We start from the raw sequence: 21,459 nt of genomic DNA, 5'->3' as shown, positions 1-21,459 counted from the left end.
TCAGCCATTTTTAGTTTTTTTATCAGACCCAAAATCAAATGGGCCACCTGATAATGGTGGGCTAAAAAGATGCTGGAAGAGTTCAAAAAGTTTTTTTTCTAACAGAAGAAAAAAATCAGTTTTGATCTTAATTTTTGAACTGAAATAAATGATTCCTAACTTTCGGCCAAGAGCATATAATATTCCTTTAAGCCATTCTTTTCAATGAATTTGTTCAAGCTTTAATATTTAAAATTTTGAAGCAATACAGAGTTAAGTTGTAACAATTTGGGGTAAAAAATTCAACAATTTCTGTAAACATACAAAGGACTGACAATCCAAATCAGTGATGCATGAAAGTAAAAATTCAAAAATATAAGTTCACACATCCATTTATTAAAATTAACAATCACTAGTACACAATAAAGAAAACAATATGAATTATCCATTCTGGCTTGATGAATGTAAAGCTTGTCAAACTGAGAAATAATCCAACACATTATTTTCATATGGATGTATTTCTTTCACAAGGAAAGAAGCATAAAATCTACAAAAATAAATATACTGGAGTATTTCATTTGTTCATCTACTATGGTTTATCCAAAGCCAAAGACAATTGAAACATGATGACACTAATGAAATGAAAACCTGTCAAAATTGTTGACAAACAAATGAAATGAATGTAAACATGTCTCATGATTTTGTTTGCTTGCAACTTTCCCCATGTTTTCCCTTGTGTTCATCATTCCTTCTGTTCCTACACATCTGTCATTCTCCTTTCCACACTGCAGACATTCTTCCTCAACTGTTTTTCACACTGAGCTGCCAAATGAAACTGTCATACACGATCCAATGCTTCCAGTAAGATGATGCTATTCCCTCGGACAACCTTCAGGAAAGAAAATCATTTCTTAGGAATACTGAAAATCTCTGGACAATAATTTGAAGGATGTCATAAAAATGACCTTGTTACTCGGCACAAGAAGCAAAACTTCACAAACTTTTTTCCTTCTCGTACATACTTGTCTAGATTTCAAAAAGTAAGATATATACATTAATAATCTCTTTGCCAGCCAATTTTTGGGACTTTTGTGTATGAATCACTGATTCCAAAATTCTCTTTACAAACCATGTCACTCTCTCAATCTCAATATTTTTATATGCAAAGTTGTCTTTTAAAACAGTTTGAAAACTTTCAGTTCGTGATGTATATTGATGGCTCCATAAAGATGCTAACACAGCCTACATACCGTCCAAAGTCATGCAAGGCTGTTAATGGCAAATATCTTGTAAACTAAATTCAGAAATTCAAGAAGTTATTATCAAATTCTTTCAAGTAAGAGATGAAATTACATTTAAAATCTATCATTTGAGAGTAAGTTTTAATTTCTATCTTACCACCATTCCAATGGAATTTTTTTCTCCAGATTTGCAATCTTCAATACTTTCGTCTACTACCAAATTCATAAATGGGTCAAATCCTCGAAGAATTCCTGTGATTTGTCTCCCTCCATTGAGCTTCACTGCAAACAAAACAAGAAATGTATCTTTAGAAGTTGGAATACATGGAGTTTCCATCAACTTTTCACAAAAGCATGCAATGTAATGTAGCACAGGTAAACCACTAAAACAAAAGTGCATCGAGTGCAACGAACATAGCAAATTAAAAGACTTTCAAAATTTATGGCAAGTGAATAGATGATATACCAAAATAAGTTGCTCCAATTGTTGAGTGTATGAAGATGGCTACTTACATGTCAGTTTCTTCTCCATGTACCTGCAAAATTAATATTTGATTGTTATTGCTGGCGAGACATTGGTATGTATAACTAAAGTGCATAGCCATTGGGAGTATTTAATGCAAATATATTAATGAGCATGAATTCACTTGTTTTTTCTTATCCAATGGAGACGATCAAATGTGATTTTTACAAATATCCAAACTGAATTCTCTTTTCGAGTTAAATTTTACAATGATGTTGTCGTTTATTAATCATTTTTTAAAATATGAAGCCCTTTTGTTGCATCTTTTAAAAGAACTCCGTGTTTCTATTTTAATATATCCTGCATTTGAGTAGGCAATAACCGTCACTGAAATGCTTGACCATTACGTATATATGGGAATGTCCCAAACCTGCTTGGCCCAAAGAGTAACTTTCTCTTGCGACTTGAAACTTCCATGAAGTGGAAACGTTCTATATAAAATAAGGAGTGAATTATAGAAAAGATAAGCGTACATCAACGTACGCAATCACAACGTTTAAAACGGTAAAAACATACTCATTTCGGACGCAGGTTTCCAATGCAACATCTAGCGTGGGACTAATATATAGGTTTGAGATGAATCTAAATATTCATTTTAGCAAACTTACTTCTTGAGCTCTGGTGGATGGGCCTTACTCATGTTGATTTATATGGATTGAAATATTAGCTTTAACAATCAAAACAAAGCCGAATTTCAGATTTCAATCAACGTTACGTTAACGTTTGGGCATATAATAAATACAGAGACGTGCCTGATTAAATATCCGGATCGAATCATCGTCTTATACTTTATACGCGGGTTTCTCACAATGTATATATTTTTGTAAGAAAATGTGTCTTAATATGAACTATTGTATATGAAAGTGAAATATAAGATATATTTTTATTAATTTCAACATATTTTTGTTAATCGGAAATCGCCTTCGCCGTACCAAACTTTAAATTTAGTGCTCATAATTGATCTCAGTCTTCAAAACACTTAGTACAACAGGACCTCTGTCGTCACTACTTTCTGTGCGCTAATCTTCAGCGCCATTTCTCATTTACAAAGAGTACTGTCACATTGATATGCAACGCCTCTGAACTGACGTTAGTAAGTTACGAACTCGACCCTATTTCGATAGTGTCAAAACTAAGTCATAATCACATGTTATTTTCAATATGATAGTTGTAGATAATACGGCAGTTCTTTGATTTGTCCCCGACAAACTTGTTGAAAACATCCTGATTTGAAGTTGACCATGAACAGATGAAATACAAGGCATCCACTGAAGGAAATTGACCTTCTCCCTTACTCACATCAATATATACAGTAAATGTATGCATGCTTGATTGATTACATAAACATTAGAAGACAACATTCGCCGAAGCATTTAGATACTTATAGCGTGAATGTTTATTTAAAGAACTGCTGTGTATTGATATTGTTGTTTATGTAAAGGTATATATGATGCTCACAATGACAAATGGGTGTGTACTCTCTTTATGGTATCCTGACGTTTCACCTAACAAGGTTCGCATAAAGTCGTTTCGCCCCTAGTATCATTCGCACCACGACGTTTCGCACACAGTGCCAAGACTGTTCACACACTCTTGTTTTTATCATGTGTATAGATATAGATACTCAGGTTTGAAAGTTTTCAAAATATCAGAATTTATAGCTTTCAGGTTGAAGATGTCTGACGGAGACCAGAACACATTCACTGTATTCGATACAGATACAAACCAGCCTTTAACGGTGACAGTAGCACCCTCTGGTGCTGGTGGTGATGATGGACAAACACAGGGCATCCAATACATAACACAGGATGGGGTACATGTGTCACACATACCACAGGGTGCAGAGGTTGTTCAGGTACATATATTAACTTAGTTCCTAATTAGCTTAGAATGTAAAAACATAGATATGTGGTAATCTTTGCCATGTTTTAATAGTAGGATGATAAAAGGCCATTTTAATAAATTCAAAAATGTGGATTTTACCAAAATGATGAAAAAAAAATCAAGAAGTTGTTCGCAAAAATCCCCAGTGACTGTAGTATTTACCGCTCATTTAGGAAGGAGAAAAAACACCATACTAATACTATTATTGGATAAGATAATGATAGATAGATGTTCTTTGTCATAATGGCCACTGAAATGTGTCACATTACATATTTACTTGAGAAGTTTTGTTGATTCCAGATTCACAAAGAAAACACATAAAATTTCCAGATGGTATGAGTATTATGTTTGACTTATTGTTACAGGCATCAGAGCCTCAGTCTATCTACACAACCCTTGCCAACACCCCTGTTCCCACACCTGCTTCACAGATTATTGCCAACACCAATACTGTGGTACAAAATGTGGTGCAGCAGCCAGCCAACATTATCCAGGCACCACAGCCTGTAGGCACACCAGTTGGCACAGGAACCACAGCCCTGAACAACATGGGGGTCCCACAAATGTTGTTTTTAAACCAAGTCACCATCAATGGACAGACATCATTTGTTTTGGTGGATGCAAACAATAAACCTGTGCAGCTGCCTCAGGGTATGTTGGAGGTTTTTTTTTTTCATTTCATATATAAGTTATCAATATGTTTTCACCGCTCAGGATTAAGAAACTTTTTATACAACCTGAATTACTCATTTATCTCAATATATGTTGAACAGTTAAGAAACATTTTAAAAAATTGATTATATTTTTCACCACATATATTGCGCATGCCCTGAAAGGATATTAGACTTATAAGAAAGTAAGATAACTGTTTCGCTTGTACAAATATATTTTAAGTTTGTTGTATGATTTTCACTGAAAGGGACATCACAGTTCAAAATTATTGTTGTTTATATGCCTAATTACCTTTAGATACTGTATCCAAATTCAAGAGTCCATCATGAATGTCCAGTTTAACTGCTGAGATTATCTGGGAAATTCCTCCAAATGTAGCACTGATAATATAGATAGCTCATAGCCAATTCCAAAAAGAGGCAGTGCAACGAAAGAAGTAATTTTCGTCAACTGCACTGATAATAACTATAAACACATGTTTACTGTAAAATTTTATTTTCTAAAGATTGTGAAAATAGTGTATAACAACCAAACCTTATTGCCTTTTGGGGCCACATCTTAAAACTTTTCACCTTTGATTTACTCCGGCTGTTGGGGTTTCCTCATTCCTGCAGCAGTTGTTTCACTGGAATATTTCTATTGATTATCCTATTGTGATCCTCAAAGTATACTTGCACTATCTGACAACTTTTCACTCTGTAGTGACTGTTTTTTTTGTTTTGTTTTTGTTTCGGACTGTTTCTGTTGTGTTACCATATTGTTTATGATATTAAGCTCTTTCATACTTAGTCAGTTCCTTTCAAGCTGTTGTGGTTATGGAAAGTCCAGTAATACATGTTGTTAATCTCATGTTTTGAGGATTAATTGTTTGGTTAATTTCTATTTAAAATTATACAATAAGGAGAGAAAAAAATACTTCAACGTGATGGCCCCTTCATGTTAATACTTTATGATACATGTATCTCATTTAATTAGCATAGAGATGGAGAGTGTTTTTGCAAAGCAAAATGTTATCTTACAAAAGATAAGTTATGAAATTATCTTAACATCTGCACTTTTCATTGACCAGAAATAATTATTTCTAGTCCTGAATTCTGTTATTACAATGCTTTGTTGCAGGTATTCAAGTGATAAACTTACCCACACAGCAGGCAGGAGGTCAACAGCTTCCGGTGGTAAGTGTTCACAGCTTTGATTGTGGCTTGGGTTATATTTCACAGTCTGGTACAAGTATCAGTGTGTGGATAAAACTGTCTTGATTGTTGGTTATTTTTCACACTTTTGAAGAATATGAATGGGGTTTGTAGCTCTTTATGATGCTTTTAGTGAAGTTATTAGTAAAAATCTCCAAATCTCATCAGAATTTTAGAATTATGTAATAGATTAGATATCATGAGACGCATGTTGATATACCATGTAAATAATGCCACATGATCCACTCAGCATTGCAAAATGTGCAGATTATGTCAAAATTATTTACTGGATGATGTGGAAATTGTAGAATTGAAGCTTTTTAGGTCATCTGACCCAAAGAGTCAGGGTGACCAAAGCCATCATGTTTTGTTTATTGTTGTGTGCCACTGTGATCCATGCATAAACTATCCATTCAAATGACTTTTTCAAAACCAAAATGTCAAGGGTGCTGATATTGGGGCTGTAGCATTCTGGGATAAAGCACTACCAAGTTTGTTAAAGTGAATTACCTCGACCATTTACGGTTAAATATGTATAGATATTTCAACAATGTCTTCTGAATAAACAAAAGTTCTTGTGTGTTGATATTCAGCCTGTGGCATGCCAGGATAAATATTACCAAGTCTGATCTTCTGATGATCTTGTCTCTTTTAAAAGGTTACAGATTTATTCAAATGTTCGACTTTGACCAACTTTCAATGTGTCTGGGGTAACTTAAGTTGAGATCTTCAAATTTCTTTTTCAACAAGCAATAAGTCAGAGTTGAGGTATTTGTATAGTGGCATCTATAAGGTATAGGATTTCAAATTTGCAGAAATGTTTATTGAACAAACAATGTCTTCTATGTAAGCTGTAGAGTAGCAATTTAGGCCTATTTGGTCTCTTTCATATACAGGTCTTTATAGTCAGATGAACATTAAGGCCCATGGGCCACTTGTTTTTGTGTCAGTATCATTTTGTATATTATTGATTTGAGTAAGAAATTTAGTATGAAATGGGCACTGATGTACAATTCTCTGTATTGGCAATACTCTCTGAGCAACAGGAAAGGAACTTAGATTATATTGTATCTACAAATTGTGTTTCTCATTATTTTCAGGCTGGCAATGACTCAGGTGAAGAGCCCCTCTATGTCAATGCTAAACAGTATCACAGAATTCTAAAACGACGCCAGGCAAGGGCAAAGCTCGAAGCACTTGGCAAGATTCCAAAGGAACGACAGGTATTGCTGCTTTACACATAGCATGTATCTGGTATTTCCTGTGTGATGGTGAATTCACCAAATATTCCCAGGAACTGAAATTGTGTGTGTACAGCTAATTGTGATTTTTTTCATGCCTTTGCCGAAAAAGGAAATATGCTCTTGTATATTCATCAATCAGAACTTTGTAGGACATCTCTAAATAGCTATACTTTAGCATAGTCTATACATGGTTTCAGTACTTAATTACTGTAGTATAGTCCATATTGAGATTTTGCTGTGCCGCTTTACACATATATATTTAGGAAATACCACAAATCTGCAATAAGGAAAAGGGAAGAGTTCATCAACACATTGCATTTGTTTTATTTTGCAGAAATACTTATATGAATCTCGTCATAGGCATGCATTAAACAGACAGCGAGGGTTAGGCGGCGTGTTCGTCAAAGGTGCGAAAGGTGAAATGGAGATACCAGGAATTGATAATGGTCATGTTGCGAACGATAATATAAGCACACCAGTCAGGAGCCGAACACCAGTGGCCATAGCTCCACAGCCCAATAATGTGTCAAACTCTTTATCTCAGATCTCATCCACGCTACTTCCACAAACTCTCTCTGCAAATCTAGGCAATGTGATGACGAATATTTCACTTGGTCAGCAGCTTGGACAGCAACTGGTGAATCCCACATCTCTGGCACACATAACCAGCAATGGCGAAGGAGGATTGGACCACCAGGCCAGTTCAAACAGCATCCTTAATTCATTATCAACGTAAACCTGTGTTGATCAACGTCATTTTGTAGTCATAATTTGAATAAATTTATTCCGATCAATTTACATTGTGGAAATCTACAGCCTTAATAATGACAGACTGTGGAGATAAAATCATTGACCATGAGGAACTGAAATGTCATTACCTTGGTGTTTCATTCAGGTGGAGCTGAAAGAAAAACAGCAAAAAACACTTTTTATATAATTTTGCTCGGTTTTTGTAATGGAAAAGAAGTGGCCAGTGAATCAACACTATGTTTTTGTCCTTTTCTGTAGAGATTTTCTGTATATTAAAATTTCTTCTGATGACGAAGGTTGTAAATATGATTTTGACATGTTATTTGTAATAAAACCTCATCATCACAGAGTAACAAAAAGAACTTGGTACAGTCTATCTTTGTGCCTATTCATGACTTTGGTGTTGAATTTAAATTTCCTGTTTTCATGCCCATTATGATTGAGTGTCATTTTGAACTATCATAAATTTCTTTTCTGTTCATTTACCCTTTAATGGATACAGGTAAAGATCTGTAATTTTGTATGTAGTTTTTGGTCTGGTTCATGCTTGGACAAGTATGTTTCAAACTTGTAGTTCCCTCAGTCTGCTCAGAGGTAATTCTGATTTACACTATGTTCTCTCGTGTCTATTACTCAATCATGTAATTGCCTTTGAAGGTGAAATTTTCCAAGTCTGGCACAAATCATCAAGTCATTTGAAAATTAAGGTCTATCCCCACGGGCTGGGTAAGGAGCTCACTAGCATAACAGAGATCCCGAAGGGATCTTGGTACCCACCATCATTTGATCTTTAGAAGTTTGATCTTCTTCCTTCTTTTCTCTGTTGTCACTCAAATTATATAAATTTTGAAAATTCTTCTGAAGATATAGCAACAGTAATTGTTAACTGCCAAATCCAAGATGGTCGCCTTTTGGCCATACAGTTTTTTTCCTTCTCGAGAAATAGCAATAACAAACTTCAACTGTCAAAATTCTAGATTGCTGCCTGTCAGCCATTTTACCTATCTGATCAGTCCCAAAATCAAAAGGGCAAAACTAGGGACCATCTGAAGCACACACAAGAAATTTGATTAATTTATTAATATCCATCAAGTACTTCTCTTGCATTAGAATAGAAAATAACAATATTTCATTGTCAAAATCCAAAATGGCCACCCGAAAGCTATCTTGCTTTTCTGTTCAGTCAGAGTAAAACAAACGAAACAAAGGACTATGGTGAACCATCACATTAGATAAGAGAACTTCTCAAGAAATGCTGATAAAAATTTTTCATAGATAAAAATGCGAGATGGTCGTCTGTCAGCCATTTTATTTTTTTAGCACACATTCATCAGATGATGGGCTATTCATATCGCCCTGTGTCTGTCGTCCATCCGTAAACAATTTTTATAACTATTTCTTGAGATGCACTAGATGGATCTTTCTCAGATTGTATGTGTAGGTTCCCCTTGGTCCCTGGTTGTAACCATGTGATTTTGAAATTGATCAGAAAAATAAAAATGACCGACATGTAGCCATCTTGGATTTTTTCAATTAAGTTTGTTATCGCCATTTCTTGAAAGGTCTCTATGTATCTTCTATTTCATATGGAAGTTCCATTTGGTCCCTGGTTGTACCCTTCAAATTTTGACTGAACAGAAAGACAAAATGGCTGACAGGTGGCCATCTTGGATTTTGACGGAAATATTTTCATCGCTCTTTCTTCAGAAGTACTGGATAGTTCTTTCTTAAATCTCATATGGAGGTTCCCCTTGGTCTCTAGTTCTGTCCATTTGATTTTAGGACCAATCAGAAAAACAAAATGGCCAACACTTCACTCTATTTGCTCTGGGTTTCGATTGGCCTCCAGTACATTAGTGAGGTAGCTATCAGCTAAATAACCCTGGCTGTTCAAACGGCAATCCACCAACTACTTCATACTCAACTTCTCCATAAGACCTATCAAAGGTCCAAAAGGACTTGGCTTGTATCAACTTATTTTGACAATGCCAAAAAAAACTTCAAGCATGTGATATTTGCAAAATGGCTGTGGGTGTTTTTATTTCATATATTATATTCCAAGTTCCTACTTTAACATCATAAATCTTGCAGATGTATGGTTAAAAATAACGAACAAGAGAATTCATCTTTCCTCTTTTAATTGAATCTGTCCACATATTTATTAAGTTGTACACAATGTGTATCTGGAACAAGAGTATTCACAATCGCACATAAACTGCTGAACTTGTATCGGTTACACAAGTTAACCAGAATCACAACCACAATCTCAATCAGCACTACCAAGTCTTGGGCAAAAAAAAACTGTATAAACAATCCAATGAACTGTGTTTTAAAACCTTCCTAAGTTGAAGAACATTACTTATAATGAAACACTTTACTAATATCCATCAAGAACTTGAAAGATCTCAAAAAAAAAAAATGTCTTTGCCTCAAAAAGGGATTTATGCAATTAAAGTAATACATAATTTGAGGTTATCAGACAAAGACTGTTTTAAATATAAATAAATTTGTTTCAGAAAATAGAGCTCTATTATCTTTCATCTTGTAAGGGACATTTTCAGACACTAATCGTATGAAGGACCATTCCCCACACATCAAGATCATTATTCTAATCCTGCCTTTAATAAAGACATTCAAATTTTTGGCTCTATCCTCACTGTAACATGTTCATCCTTTTTTGACCCTTCATCTTTCACTTGATAACATTCCGTTCATCCATCCCATCGATATAGAAGCAAATTTCAGTTGCATCTTCCGTAATGAACTATGTCCCTCACCCCTCAAATATTCACATCTGGAACAGACTTTTACATATGCAACATGCCACAGGACCTTTTAAAGGACATTTCAAGTAACCATTATCAACTCAAAAACATCATTTTCAAACAACTTTCACTCCTGGCAGAAGTAGTGACATTTGCAAAGAACACGTCAAATTCAATCAAATACAGCAGGCACCAGCAAATATGTTTTCATATTTGACAGACATACCTCACAACACCCTCTGAAGAAATTTCTTCCAGACTGACAATACTTAAACACCACACAAAACATTTCCTTTTCTTTAGAGACTCAAGAAATTAAGTCCAAACACTCTCACACCAAAGAAAGACAGGATGGCAATAGAGGAAATTAAATCAAAGATACATATCAGTTCAACTCAAATTATGCCAGATACTTTTCAAATCATCCACATTATTTACACCATTGCAGGTGTCAAAATACCGACACTTGACAACAGAGTTGTGTAAACTGGAACTTTGAGCACGACTTTCATTCAAAGAGAGGTACCGAGAAAATTACTGACTACAAGGGTAAATTATTCGTATTTTGACAATCACCCCATTATCAGCAATTGTTTAAATACATATAAATAATATATAAATATTTCTTAAAAAATCTTTCCTTATTGTTTGACTTTGATATAGTCACATGATAAAATACTGATGAATATTCATTAAAAGTTGCACAGCTTTCAACAGCAAGTGCTTGGTCAGAATACATCACAGATCATTGCAGGCTAGCCCTAAGGTTTTGGACGTGTTTTGCAACACATAGATCCAAGCACGAACACCGTCTCAGATCATGCGTCCAAGATACACAACATCTTCAGGATCTTGTGGTGTTAACGTTATTGGAAAGAATCCAATCCTTCTGTAATGGTCGATCATGCATTTATCTCCAACATTCATTTCAACGTGTACACCTTCCGACCCACTTGACTTGATAGCATTAAGTGCACATGCCAAAAGTCGTTTTGGTACTGAATAGTCGACTACTCTACTCGGAATAAAGTCAACTCGCACTGCTGACTGGTACTTTTGTAGTACAGTCTCCGGAACACATCGCTGTTCGTTGTGAAAACTTGCTATCACCTCCTGTAGAAAAAAAAAACAAAAAAAAAGAATGTCAATACTGGATAGTCTCACTTCATGTGAAAATAGACATGTCAAACTGCAATTTTTTTTCTGTCAAATGATGGGGTTGCTGATACTGTGTTCAAAGAGATGGATCACTAACACAACCCTAAGTTTTCCTAAGTAACTCTAGTTTGCTCACAAATCAAGACCTTCCCACTCCTTTAGTACCCCCATGCATTGCCATTTCCATAAGAACAAAGTAAATATTTGTCTACAACTTAAATCCTGCTGCAAAATATGACTCATGACTTTGAACAAGGGTAAACATAATTCTTTCAGCAAATTTTGCTGGACTTCATCCAAAGAACCCACTGCCAAATTATTATTTTCTAGGAGTTTCAGAAAATCTGAAGTCATTTGAACATTTCAAACTTATTTGACCCCTGACCTATAATTTTAGTCAAAGATCTTGAATTTGGACCAAAGGCATTCCTTTAAGGAAACATTGTCAGACTTCACCCCAAGAAGCTACCAATCAAATGCAAAGTCCACTAAAGAAAAATATTGATGGCAGATGGGGGGCACTACAATGTGACATAGGCTCATTTTGTTATCACACCAGATGAACTAATGCAAGTGTACTCAAAATTATTAAAAAAAGAGCTATTGCAACCCGCTTTAACTTACATCAGCAGGACTTGGTTGATCCTTCTGCACTAGTGGGTATTTTTCCTTCATGGCAGGAATCCATGCTATCTTGGCCCTCTCCTGAAGCTGCCGAGAACTCAGTGTTGTAACAGCATATCCACACACGCCAACATCGTCTTCCACCACGAAACAGTTCTCTGGACTCAGTGTCGTCATTGCACCTAATATCCTGTAAATTATATTTGCATACATTTATTTCCAAAAATTTCTTTTCTATTTTTTCTCCTTTGATATCAGAGTTAATAATTGTAGTTTTCCATTGATTTGTATTCCAAAAGAGCTCTCAATCAATGTTGTGAACCACTCCCTGTATGGATCATCTCTAAAAGTGTTAAGGTGACCTACCTGTCTCCTATCAGTTCTGGCATGTCAGGAAAGACTTCAGTACCATCCATACCATCATCACAGGTTTGTAAACAAATTTGGTAAACAGCACTCTGAAACAGAAAGTTTTGCAAGTTTGTACTGAAAGCAAAAATTCTCTACAAAATGTTGTAAGTCTACGTAATTTTCATGTTCCAATAACTCCCAACACTGGTGTTCGATGCTCATTTCAGCATTTGTAAAACATTATTGGAATCCTTTTGATCTGAATGTCCATATCAAAGATTAAAAACATGAGTGAATGCAAAGTTGTACATCAAAAAAAGTGAAAAGTATTTCCTTTTTGCATGCGAGATACATCGTACATTTTGCCAACCTGTGTGTCAAAACAAAGTTGAGACCAAGGTATCCACTATGAGAGATCAAGAATGACACGTTGGTTCAAAATACTTCATCATTTCATAAAAGGAAGACATCAAGCCATCCAACATTTTATAAACAAGAAATTTGACCATCCAACAAACTGATCAGATTTGCTTATATAAGTACTGGTTCAAAAGTTCACACGAATGTCCCTCACTTTTGTCTATACCAGTTTTCATAAACCCCAATTCAACTGTACAGTTTTTAATTTTTTTCCCCTTTCAGTAGGATTTACTCCTCATTCACCATACTTGTAACAAAAGTCAACAGTGTACAACAAAGATTTGCTCTTTTTGAAATTATGTTTCCCCCCTCCCTCCTTTCAATTTGATAAACTATTTTGCAATACACTTTGAACAAACTAATGTGTTAATATCAAATATGAATCTGTTAAGTATTACAAGAGTTACTCACCTCATCACTACACACATATGGTCTGTAGTGATATTGATTCCGTATGATAACCTCAGGAGGTTGCATGTAGTATAGGTCACATGCACTTCTAGTGGGTAACAAACGCTGTAAACAGCCAATTTAAAATTCAATAAGTGAAGGTCAACTTATGTCATTTAAAAGAAATTCTAGTTTGCAGACAGCAAGACTTTCAGCAAATAACCACTTTTTACACTATATGGATATTATTTTCTTGAGAGGCTTGATATCAACTTCTAAATGGTTTCAGTTTTACAGAGATTTAAAAAGGAGAAAAAAAAAAGAAAAAAAAACCCAAAACTTTCTCACTGTTTTTGTTTAACAAAAAGTTAAAGGATTCCATCCAGAATATTTTTTATCAAAGTTAATTTCAAGCCCTTTTTATGTTTTATTCTTTCCCAATATAAATCTTAATTTTCTGTTGCAAGTCTTGCAATCTGACTACAGAAGAAAATCAATATTGAATAAAAAACTGATTATGAAAGCAAATAGAATAATGCCATTTTTTAACATCTGCAATCATCACAGTGTCTGCATCATGTCCCAAGTATGTTCTATTAGGTAGAATGTATATTTGAAAAGTTGAGTACCAGCCGCCTGAATTTGAAAATATTTTCTGGAGGATAGAACAAAGAGGCCTTGTTACTTCAAGTGATGACCTCAACAGCAAGACAAAACCTTATGACTCATTAGTAAAGCAAGCGTTTAAAAATAGTTAATGTTGATCCCAATTTTGCAACCAAAATTACTGGTTAATTGTGACCAACAAAACATGGACTTTGAATCAATTGCTTCTCAAGGTTTGTTAAAAATTTAATAAAGAAAGATAGTGTTGACATTAATATATGTAGTAACAAGGATATTCAGTGTACACCCTCACAGGTCTGCTTAATGTTCAAAACCACAGAATCTTTTCTGGCAAGGCTTGTAAACTTTCCAAATATATCTTCTTTTTGCCTCAAAACAGGCTCAATGATATGCGAACAGTCTGGAAAGAAACACCAACCAGAAGAAAGGTACCATGTACATCGAACAAAACACTGATTAACTCTAATAAAGCCATAATTTTTCAATACATATGTATGGAAATAGTAAACCCAAACTGACCCAAGGAAAATTCTATTTAAATATTCTCAATGTACATGGTAACATTTCACCTGCTTGAAAACGCAGCGCAAAAAATCCTGGAAATAAGACTTGGGACATAAATGCAAGCACTGTGAAAGCTGAAAAGATGATGCAACATATTACCAATGTTATCATGTATACCATAATTACTTTTACTGACAATAGTGTGCTCAACGTTATAAACCTATCGAACTTCATTAGGCACAATGTTGGTTGGGAAGGTCCAGGTCCAGTCCAGTGTATATACATACTTCAAATTCTCCTTGTAAACCGCCTCGGAAGACCCAGGGCTCAGAATCACCACAAGAGAAAGCCTCCTTGTAAAGGTTTGAGCACCCTAGATGATTAGCAAAGAGAAAATGAGATAAACTGTTAATAGGGGTGCAATATATGTCCTTAACAAAAAAAGTTCATTTTTGACTGGACAAATTCAGGACTTGCTGCAATCAGCCGATGTTTACTGCAGAATTTGAAAAAATTTTCCTTATGTGCATTTGCTTAATGCAAGTTTCAGGAGGGTAAGTAAATGTGAACTTTTCATCAATTGTGCCAAAAGGATTGTAAATCATTTGGGTGAAAATTTTGATGTGACATAACAGATTGAATTGAATTAAAATAATTTGTCCAACCTATCATTAAAAACATTCACTCAAAATACTCCATTTAATCTTACCTGTCTTGTAAAACTGATTTTTTTACTTCGTATTTTGAATCATCCATTACATGTTTTTTTAAATTACTTAGCATTATATTCTCTTTTGAAAAACAAATTATCACATTCACACTTTAAAGTCATCAAAGATGACAATAAGGTGGCAGTTCATTAAATTTTTTTTTTAATTTCCCACAAATAATTTGTTGAAAAGAGAATGTAATGAATGCCATGTAGCAGCCAGCCCATTTCCAACCAGGAGAACACTTGGTATGATAGTCAAAGTTTCCTTGCCGAGGTCTTTATTTTTTTACAATATCATTTTCCAGTCATGCAAATGACCAAGTTCAGTATCAGACAAATGTGTCATTAAGTACACTGAAATGCAGATCAAATATTTCTTAACATGATTCATACACTCTGACAGCCATTACTTAAATCTATTTCATAGAGTGCACAGAAATTAAGTGATGAAGAATATTAACACTTTTGGTTGATCCTGAACTGGGCCTCCTATGACTTCAATCGCCTATCTCCTGGTTAGCATCAGACAAAATAAAATCCATTTTTAGACAAATACACAAAGCTTGTGTCATTTAAAACAAATATCATTCAATGGTAAAAGTGGCTTCTCATTTTAACATTCCTTTCTACCCAAATTCTGAATTTCAGTATATTCTGTTGCTAATTTCAAATTTCACATTGAATGATTAATTTGTATTCCAAAAATGACAAAAGCTTCTTTGCAGAGATCTCTCTTGAACTGCAAATAAAAAACACTTGTCCATTCCTTCTTGTCTTCAAAACAAATATGTGTGATATGAGACGATGGCAAACTAAATTTACAAATCAACAAAGCATAATGAGAAACAAAAATTCATGATCAGGATGAAAAGTGAATAATCATGCTGTTTCAGTTACAGGATAAAGAAAATATTGATCGATGTGATACCAAAATTCTTCAGTCATAACTCTTGAATCAAATTTTTGTGTCAAGCTTCCGAAACTTTCACTGCACTAAGTGCTTAAAAGCTTATTTTTTCATGAAACAAAAGGAATACGCAAATAACATTTGAAGACAAGAAGAAAGCAACTCATGACTTTGTTATTCTAGTGTAAAGTGATACACAAGTATAACATCTGAAAAAAGCAAATATTAATGACAGGACATGGCTGCTTCATGGGAAACCCTACATTACACAAATGTGATGGTCTAGTACAGGTATATATTGGGCTGGAGGAACAGATGCCTACATGAAAGATTGTCGTTTCCCTTGGTTTCACTGCTTGATAAGGTACAACTGCCAATCTCTGCAAACAGAAAAACGTGAAGGAATTAGTAAGCTGTTCAGCCAGCGCAGTTCATTTCTCAGGCTAGATAGGAAACAATTCGACATTATATTTGTTTGAGACTATTTCATTAACACCATTCCTCCACTAAACAATGTCCCAAATGACATCCAATGTTTGTGATCTTTGTCATCACTATTGTGTGTATCTTGTCCATTAATGCATTTCCTCTTCCAGCACCAACAATTCATATGGCTTGAAATTCTATTCAATAAAGTGTTTTTAACTTGCCATCAGTTTTCCTCTACAAACATAGTCCTACCTCCCCTCCAATTCTTCATTCTAATATTATCATACAAGTTTTGAAATTGCCAAAACATTGACCTTGACCACAATTCAACACTTGCTTACACTTACTGAAAATCACAAACGTTCATTTCATTCATCTTTTTTAAATTTCTAAAACACTTACTAAGCCATGCGACATAGGCAGCGCAAGTTTCCAAAACACCAAGGATGTCCCACACATATGGGAAGATTGTGTGTGCTAGGGAAACATTTGGAACCTCATACAGACGCTTCGCCATGGCTTGGACTTTCTTAACATCTGCGAGGAAAGTGTCTGCCTTCTCCATCCATTCTGCAACCTTTAAAAAAAATATTTCCAAATTTATTTTATTCTCTAGTATACAAATCAGAATTGGTCTTTTTAGTGACTTTGAGACTTTGAAATATGTCTCTGGCAAAGACAGGGATTTCACAACATCCGTCAACAATGAATAGGAGTATTTCAAAATAAGTAACATGGTCACTTTATAAGAGATGCCCAAGGTTCAAAACTTTGCAAAATTTGCATATATTATCTTAATTATGGGGAAATTATACCGAAACACTTTGTGTCTGAAAACACATTAATTCAAATGAATTTCAAATGTCCCATATCTTTACCTCTGGTTGTTTTTTCTGTGCCTGAGTGACAACATGTGCATTGCACTTGACCCATCGAAGATTCTGCAGCATCTGTACTCCCTGTGTACCATGCTCAAATGGCAGATAGAACAGATCCACAAGAAGAGAGAGATCCTCATAGTAGGTTGAATTATCACAGATTTTTGAGGATGACTGTCCATTTTTGTTTTGCAAGTCTTCAGAAACAACTTCTACTTGCATTAGATTATCAAGAGATGCATTATCATGATTATCAGAGTTAACAGATGATGTATCACTTAAAGCACAATCCATTGGTTCACCAAGAATGTCTGCTACAGTACATGGTTGATCTGATTCAGCTGCAGGACTTGCACTACTAGAACTGCTAACAAGGCTGTTTACGGGGTTCATTGTTGGTTGCATGTAGGAGGGATTGTTCTCAGATTCCTCTAACCCTGGTAGACTGCAGTAGGCATCTGGAATTCCAGCAGGACTGGACGGTGGGCCTGCTACAGGTATGCAAGTGTTAGGTGGAGGAACAGGGGTACTAGCCGGGCTAACAGCAACTGGAGGCATACGATTGTGGTCCAATTCCAGCATCCATTCTTTGAGAGCCATCATTAGAGCCACTTTTGGCTGGTATCTGGTGTCCAATCTGGCTGGCAAGTCCTCAGTTGAATCAAATTCACTTTCTGTTTCCAATTTAATATCTGATACAACTGGACTCAGACGCTCACCATCTGAAATTAAAATGTCATTTCTAACATTAATCAATTCCAGGGTCTTGCCAGCTGAAATAATCCCACCATCTAAAAGTTTACATGTTCTTTCAAACATTGTATTTGTTTATTGAAGTGATACCTCAAGCTAAACAAAAACACCTTCCTTCTTCTCCAATCTATTGCCATGTAAAATAATGTACACTACCTTCAAACGTATGTAACTCTAAATCAATGTGCATCAAAACCATTTATCACTTTTGATGAAAGCGATTCTACCCTACATGAATAGTGAAAATTCTGCTTACCTGAAATCACATCTTTCTTTAGTCCATCACAGTTTGATTTGCTCCATTGTCCAAGTGTATGAAGGGCAATATAGTTTCCTTCAAATTCTGTATTTGGATTTGTTAAGACGCCTCGCAAGTAGGGTATGATCTCAGGAGAGCGACCGTCATAGGGCCCCAGGAATATTCTCCTAGGATCATAGTCATTTGCATGGATGTTGTCCCAAATAATGGGTGGTCTTCGAAGCACATTGGAAATAGCCATAAGATGGCTAACTGTGATCTTTTTGGTGACCACTTTAGCACCTGCATAAACAAAATAGGTTTCAGGTCAAAGCAGAAAACTAAAAAAACCTTCATTTTACACAGCAGCACAGCCAGAGTCTTTCAACTAAGTTGAACAAATTAACATATCTAACATAGAAGATGGTGTAGGATAAGCAGTGTTTTCGTTCCCTAAATGTTTCAGGCATATTAGGCCAAATTCACAATTATGCAAGTTGACCATTTCCCTCAACTATACAAAATTCCCAAAACTATTAATGGTACTAGAATTCCATTCCTTTTATAGTAAAGAAAAGTAGAACTTGTTACCTGTCCAAAGAATATCAATTCCTGGCATAAGTTTGACACCGATGGTATTGAGGTATTCTGACATCACCATGTCTGGTACAGCACGCGAGGTACAGTATTCTGAAGAGATATACATTTATTTCAAAATTCATCTAATGCTTAAGTTTAAATTCATAAAAGTAGACAAATAATACAGCAATTAAGAACTTCAATTGCAACAAGGAAGTTTTGATGTTTGTTTTTTTCATAAATTGACAAATCAAATCATGATATAATAATTGAAACATTTTGAAATGCCTTCAAGTTTTTATAACCCTTCACGAAAGTTACTCCCTTTCCTTACTGGAGATTTAATATGTTGTCCCTCAATGAACTTACATATCAAAACTTCAAATCTATTACAAGTTACAACAAATATCTTAATTTTTTTTAAAGAATTGATCTGTTCATTTTCTTTAACATGATTAAAGTGGAAATTGCATGAAAAGAATAGCAAGCCATTTCCATTGCACATTCTTAGAACCTTAGTTCAAGAATATCAACAACTTTTTCGAAACTGATATAGTTTAATTACTCACAACCTGATTTGAAATTTGAAGACAGTTCAAGATATATTAAATGAAAATTTACCAGTTGGGCAGAAGTAGAAGTGTGGTTGGCCAAGGTGCTCATATACTTCATTGGTGACCGAGACCTGAGCACTAGCAAAGGACTGGAAAACACTACGATCAGCTTCACTCAGCTCTGTATCAATATCGTCAAACAATAGGGCAAAACCAGTGCAGCCAAAGGTGGCAACCTTAAAAGAAAATAAGTTTGAAAAAAATTAATTAATTGATCAAGAGAACATAAGTATACATCTTTCTTGCTCCACGCCTGGAAAAACGCACAGTAAAAAAAAAGGCATTTACACATGACAAATATTTTGACCCATGACCACAAATGTCACTCAAACATATTGGCACTACTGCATGACCACAACATTACACTTATTAATACGAAAAGTGAAAGATGAGAAAGAAAAGATTGACGAAAGAATGTACTGTAATTATACAAATGTGTGTACCTGTTCCAACTTCCTTTTCAGACATTGTACATCTTTTGAGTTAGAAAAAGTAATATCAAGCCCTGGAGAAATGGCATATATGAACTCTACATTGTTTTCTGTAGCAGCCTCTATCAAATTGGTCATGTTCTCTGAAAATAAAATCAGGCACATGTTAATCAGAATCAAAAATAATTCTTAGCATACCATGTCGTTTATATTTTCTTTCTTTTCACACTTACAATATAGAAATTTTTCAAAACTACTCACCATGTGATGACAGATCAAACATTTGTTTTTGATCAATTAATGTCCAAGTTTTGTCACTTTTAAGCATAATGGTTGAGCATCAACAAGAGCAGATATGGTTTCATTCTAAATTCAGATATGAAAATTTAAGTGTTCATCTGTCTCACCACTTGGGTTTCTCTGTGCAAATGTGAAAAAGCTTTACATCACACTAACCTGCTTCTTCCACTGAGTACAGTTCCCTCCAGAATGCTCTGTGTTTGCAGTCATCTTTCGGGGCATACATGTATGTGTTCAGTCCCATCTTCTTCAACCTGAATGTGCAGGTGATCATATTTTCATTTCTATTCAGCTAAAAAGGTTTCACTATAGCAACGATTTATGAAGTTTCATAAACAAGACCATCTGGTGAATTCAATCTGCCATTGACAAACTGCCTAACCAAGGTGAACTAATACCAAAAGTATCACTTCAAGTGACAGTGCAGGAGATATAGCCCATACAAATTACTTTTTTAGATCAAGGTAAAAATTGATAAAACTGCCCATTATGGATGTACAATTTTCTTCTTAAATGTAGGTCTAGGTCCATGGCCAACATAAAAGTCGGAGTGACCTACTTTTTATAATGATGACTGCTTCACCAAGACGAACCCATATTCTTAAAGTACTGTATGTTTCTGTGACAAGTAGTTATAGAGAGCTTGGACAAGATAACGGAGATGGATGGACACACCGAATCAGCTTCCCATCCCCCACTTTGGAACTAAATTAATCTAGAAGTATATTCTGAATGGTTTACCAACATCGCTATCTGTGCAATAACTGAAAATTGTCCTACATATTTGCATTACAATTATTGTTGTTTACAGATTAATATTCTAAAACACCCACCATGAGAAAAGCAACTTTCTCTGCTCTGTACTCCATGGCCTTCCATAAAACCCTGTGAAAAAAATATTAATATTAATTTTAAGGAATATGAGAAGTCTCGCTAAAGTATCTGATAAAGAATTTCACTTTTGCTTCAGACTTTTATGTGTAAGTTACATGTCCACAGTATGTGCTTGTTTCTTTGGGTTTTTTTTATTTAGCTGGAGTGATGGAGCTAAAGATTAATAGACTGGAGATCCGGTGGATTCTCGACAAAAACGGATTGTTTAATTTGTTCTTCCAGACACTATAGAGCACGACACAGGATACATCAATATTGATTTCAGTTTCTATGGTTGTTAAATTTAATTACTTATTCAACAAAAGTCAGCTTTCATATTCCTAGTTTTCGACATACTTCAACGGATTTAAAATTTGTATTTATGCGCAAGCTTTCTTCAACATCAATCAGCTGTTCCAA

The 21,459-nt window shown here is 35.0% G+C and overlaps 3 protein-coding genes across 6 annotated transcripts; 1 reads left to right on the top strand and 2 right to left on the bottom strand.

Moving 5' to 3' along the window:
• Positions 1-355: 355 nt before the first annotated feature.
• Positions 356-2,457, bottom strand: LOC132552372 (probable small nuclear ribonucleoprotein G). The gene is made up of 4 exons (XM_060216537.1): positions 2,352-2,457; positions 1,734-1,756; positions 1,378-1,502; positions 356-868 (listed from the first exon to the last, which is right to left on the bottom strand). Exons 1-4 carry the CDS (start codon positions 2,381-2,383, stop codon positions 818-820), a joined length of 231 nt encoding a protein of 76 aa, XP_060072520.1. The 5' UTR covers positions 2,384-2,457; the 3' UTR covers positions 356-817.
• Positions 2,458-2,746: 289 nt separating this feature from the next.
• On the top strand, positions 2,747-7,790 carry LOC132552369 (nuclear transcription factor Y subunit alpha-like). 4 transcript variants are annotated; one of them, XM_060216532.1, is made up of 6 exons: positions 2,747-2,832; positions 3,405-3,598; positions 3,993-4,278; positions 5,419-5,474; positions 6,593-6,715; positions 7,071-7,790. In XM_060216532.1, exons 2-6 carry the CDS (start codon positions 3,419-3,421, stop codon positions 7,470-7,472), a joined length of 1,047 nt encoding a protein of 348 aa, XP_060072515.1. In that variant the 5' UTR covers positions 2,747-2,832; positions 3,405-3,418; the 3' UTR covers positions 7,473-7,790. The 4 variants fall into 4 exon arrangements, with proteins under 4 accessions (XP_060072515.1, XP_060072514.1, XP_060072516.1 ...); XM_060216531.1 differs by having other exon boundaries at positions 2,766-2,836; XM_060216533.1 differs by having other exon boundaries at positions 2,796-2,836; positions 3,412-3,598.
• Positions 7,791-9,607: 1,817 nt separating this feature from the next.
• Positions 9,608-21,051, bottom strand: LOC132552365 (protein O-GlcNAcase-like; the record flags this gene model as incomplete). The annotated part of the gene is made up of 14 exons (XM_060216528.1): positions 9,608-11,364; positions 12,034-12,223; positions 12,400-12,491; positions 13,216-13,320; positions 14,613-14,698; positions 16,268-16,324; positions 16,776-16,950; positions 17,252-17,973; positions 18,261-18,545; positions 18,834-18,932; positions 19,443-19,611; positions 19,879-20,009; positions 20,323-20,420; positions 21,000-21,051. Coding segments are annotated over 14 exons (2,561 nt in total), but the record flags the coding sequence as incomplete, so codon positions are not given.
• Between the last annotated feature and the right edge of the window lie 408 nt (positions 21,052-21,459).

The sequence above is a fragment of the Ylistrum balloti genome, unplaced genomic scaffold (genome assembly GCF_031769215.1).
Source record: "Ylistrum balloti isolate Yb309-2 unplaced genomic scaffold, AGI_CSIRO_Ybal_v1 Utg370246, whole genome shotgun sequence".
Taxonomy (NCBI): domain Eukaryota; kingdom Metazoa; phylum Mollusca; class Bivalvia; order Pectinida; family Pectinidae; genus Ylistrum; species Ylistrum balloti.
Note: the sequence above shows the minus strand (reverse complement) of the source record. Positions and strands in the feature narration are given on the sequence as shown.

What these genes read in the sequence shown, in the direction of transcription:
- LOC132552372 (XM_060216537.1), bottom strand. Translation starts at nt 2,383, where the DNA reads ATGAGTAAGGCCCATCCACCAGAGCTCAAGAA. An exon ending in CATCCACCAGAGCTCAAGAA is followed by an intron (nt 1,757 to 2,351) that starts GTAAGTTTGCTA and finishes TTAATTTTGCAG; the next exon opens with GTACATGGAGAAGAAACTGA. An exon ending in CATGGAGAAGAAACTGACAT is followed by an intron (nt 1,503 to 1,733) that starts GTAAGTAGCCAT and finishes TTTTGTTTGCAG; the next exon opens with TGAAGCTCAATGGAGGGAGA.
- LOC132552369 (XM_060216532.1), top strand. Translation starts at nt 3,419, where the DNA reads ATGTCTGACGGAGACCAGAACACATTCACTGTATTCGATACAGATACA. An exon ending in GAGGTCAACAGCTTCCGGTG is followed by an intron (nt 5,475 to 6,592) that starts GTAAGTGTTCAC and finishes CATTATTTTCAG; the next exon opens with GCTGGCAATGACTCAGGTGA. An exon ending in AGATTCCAAAGGAACGACAG is followed by an intron (nt 6,716 to 7,070) that starts GTATTGCTGCTT and finishes TTTATTTTGCAG; the next exon opens with AAATACTTATATGAATCTCG.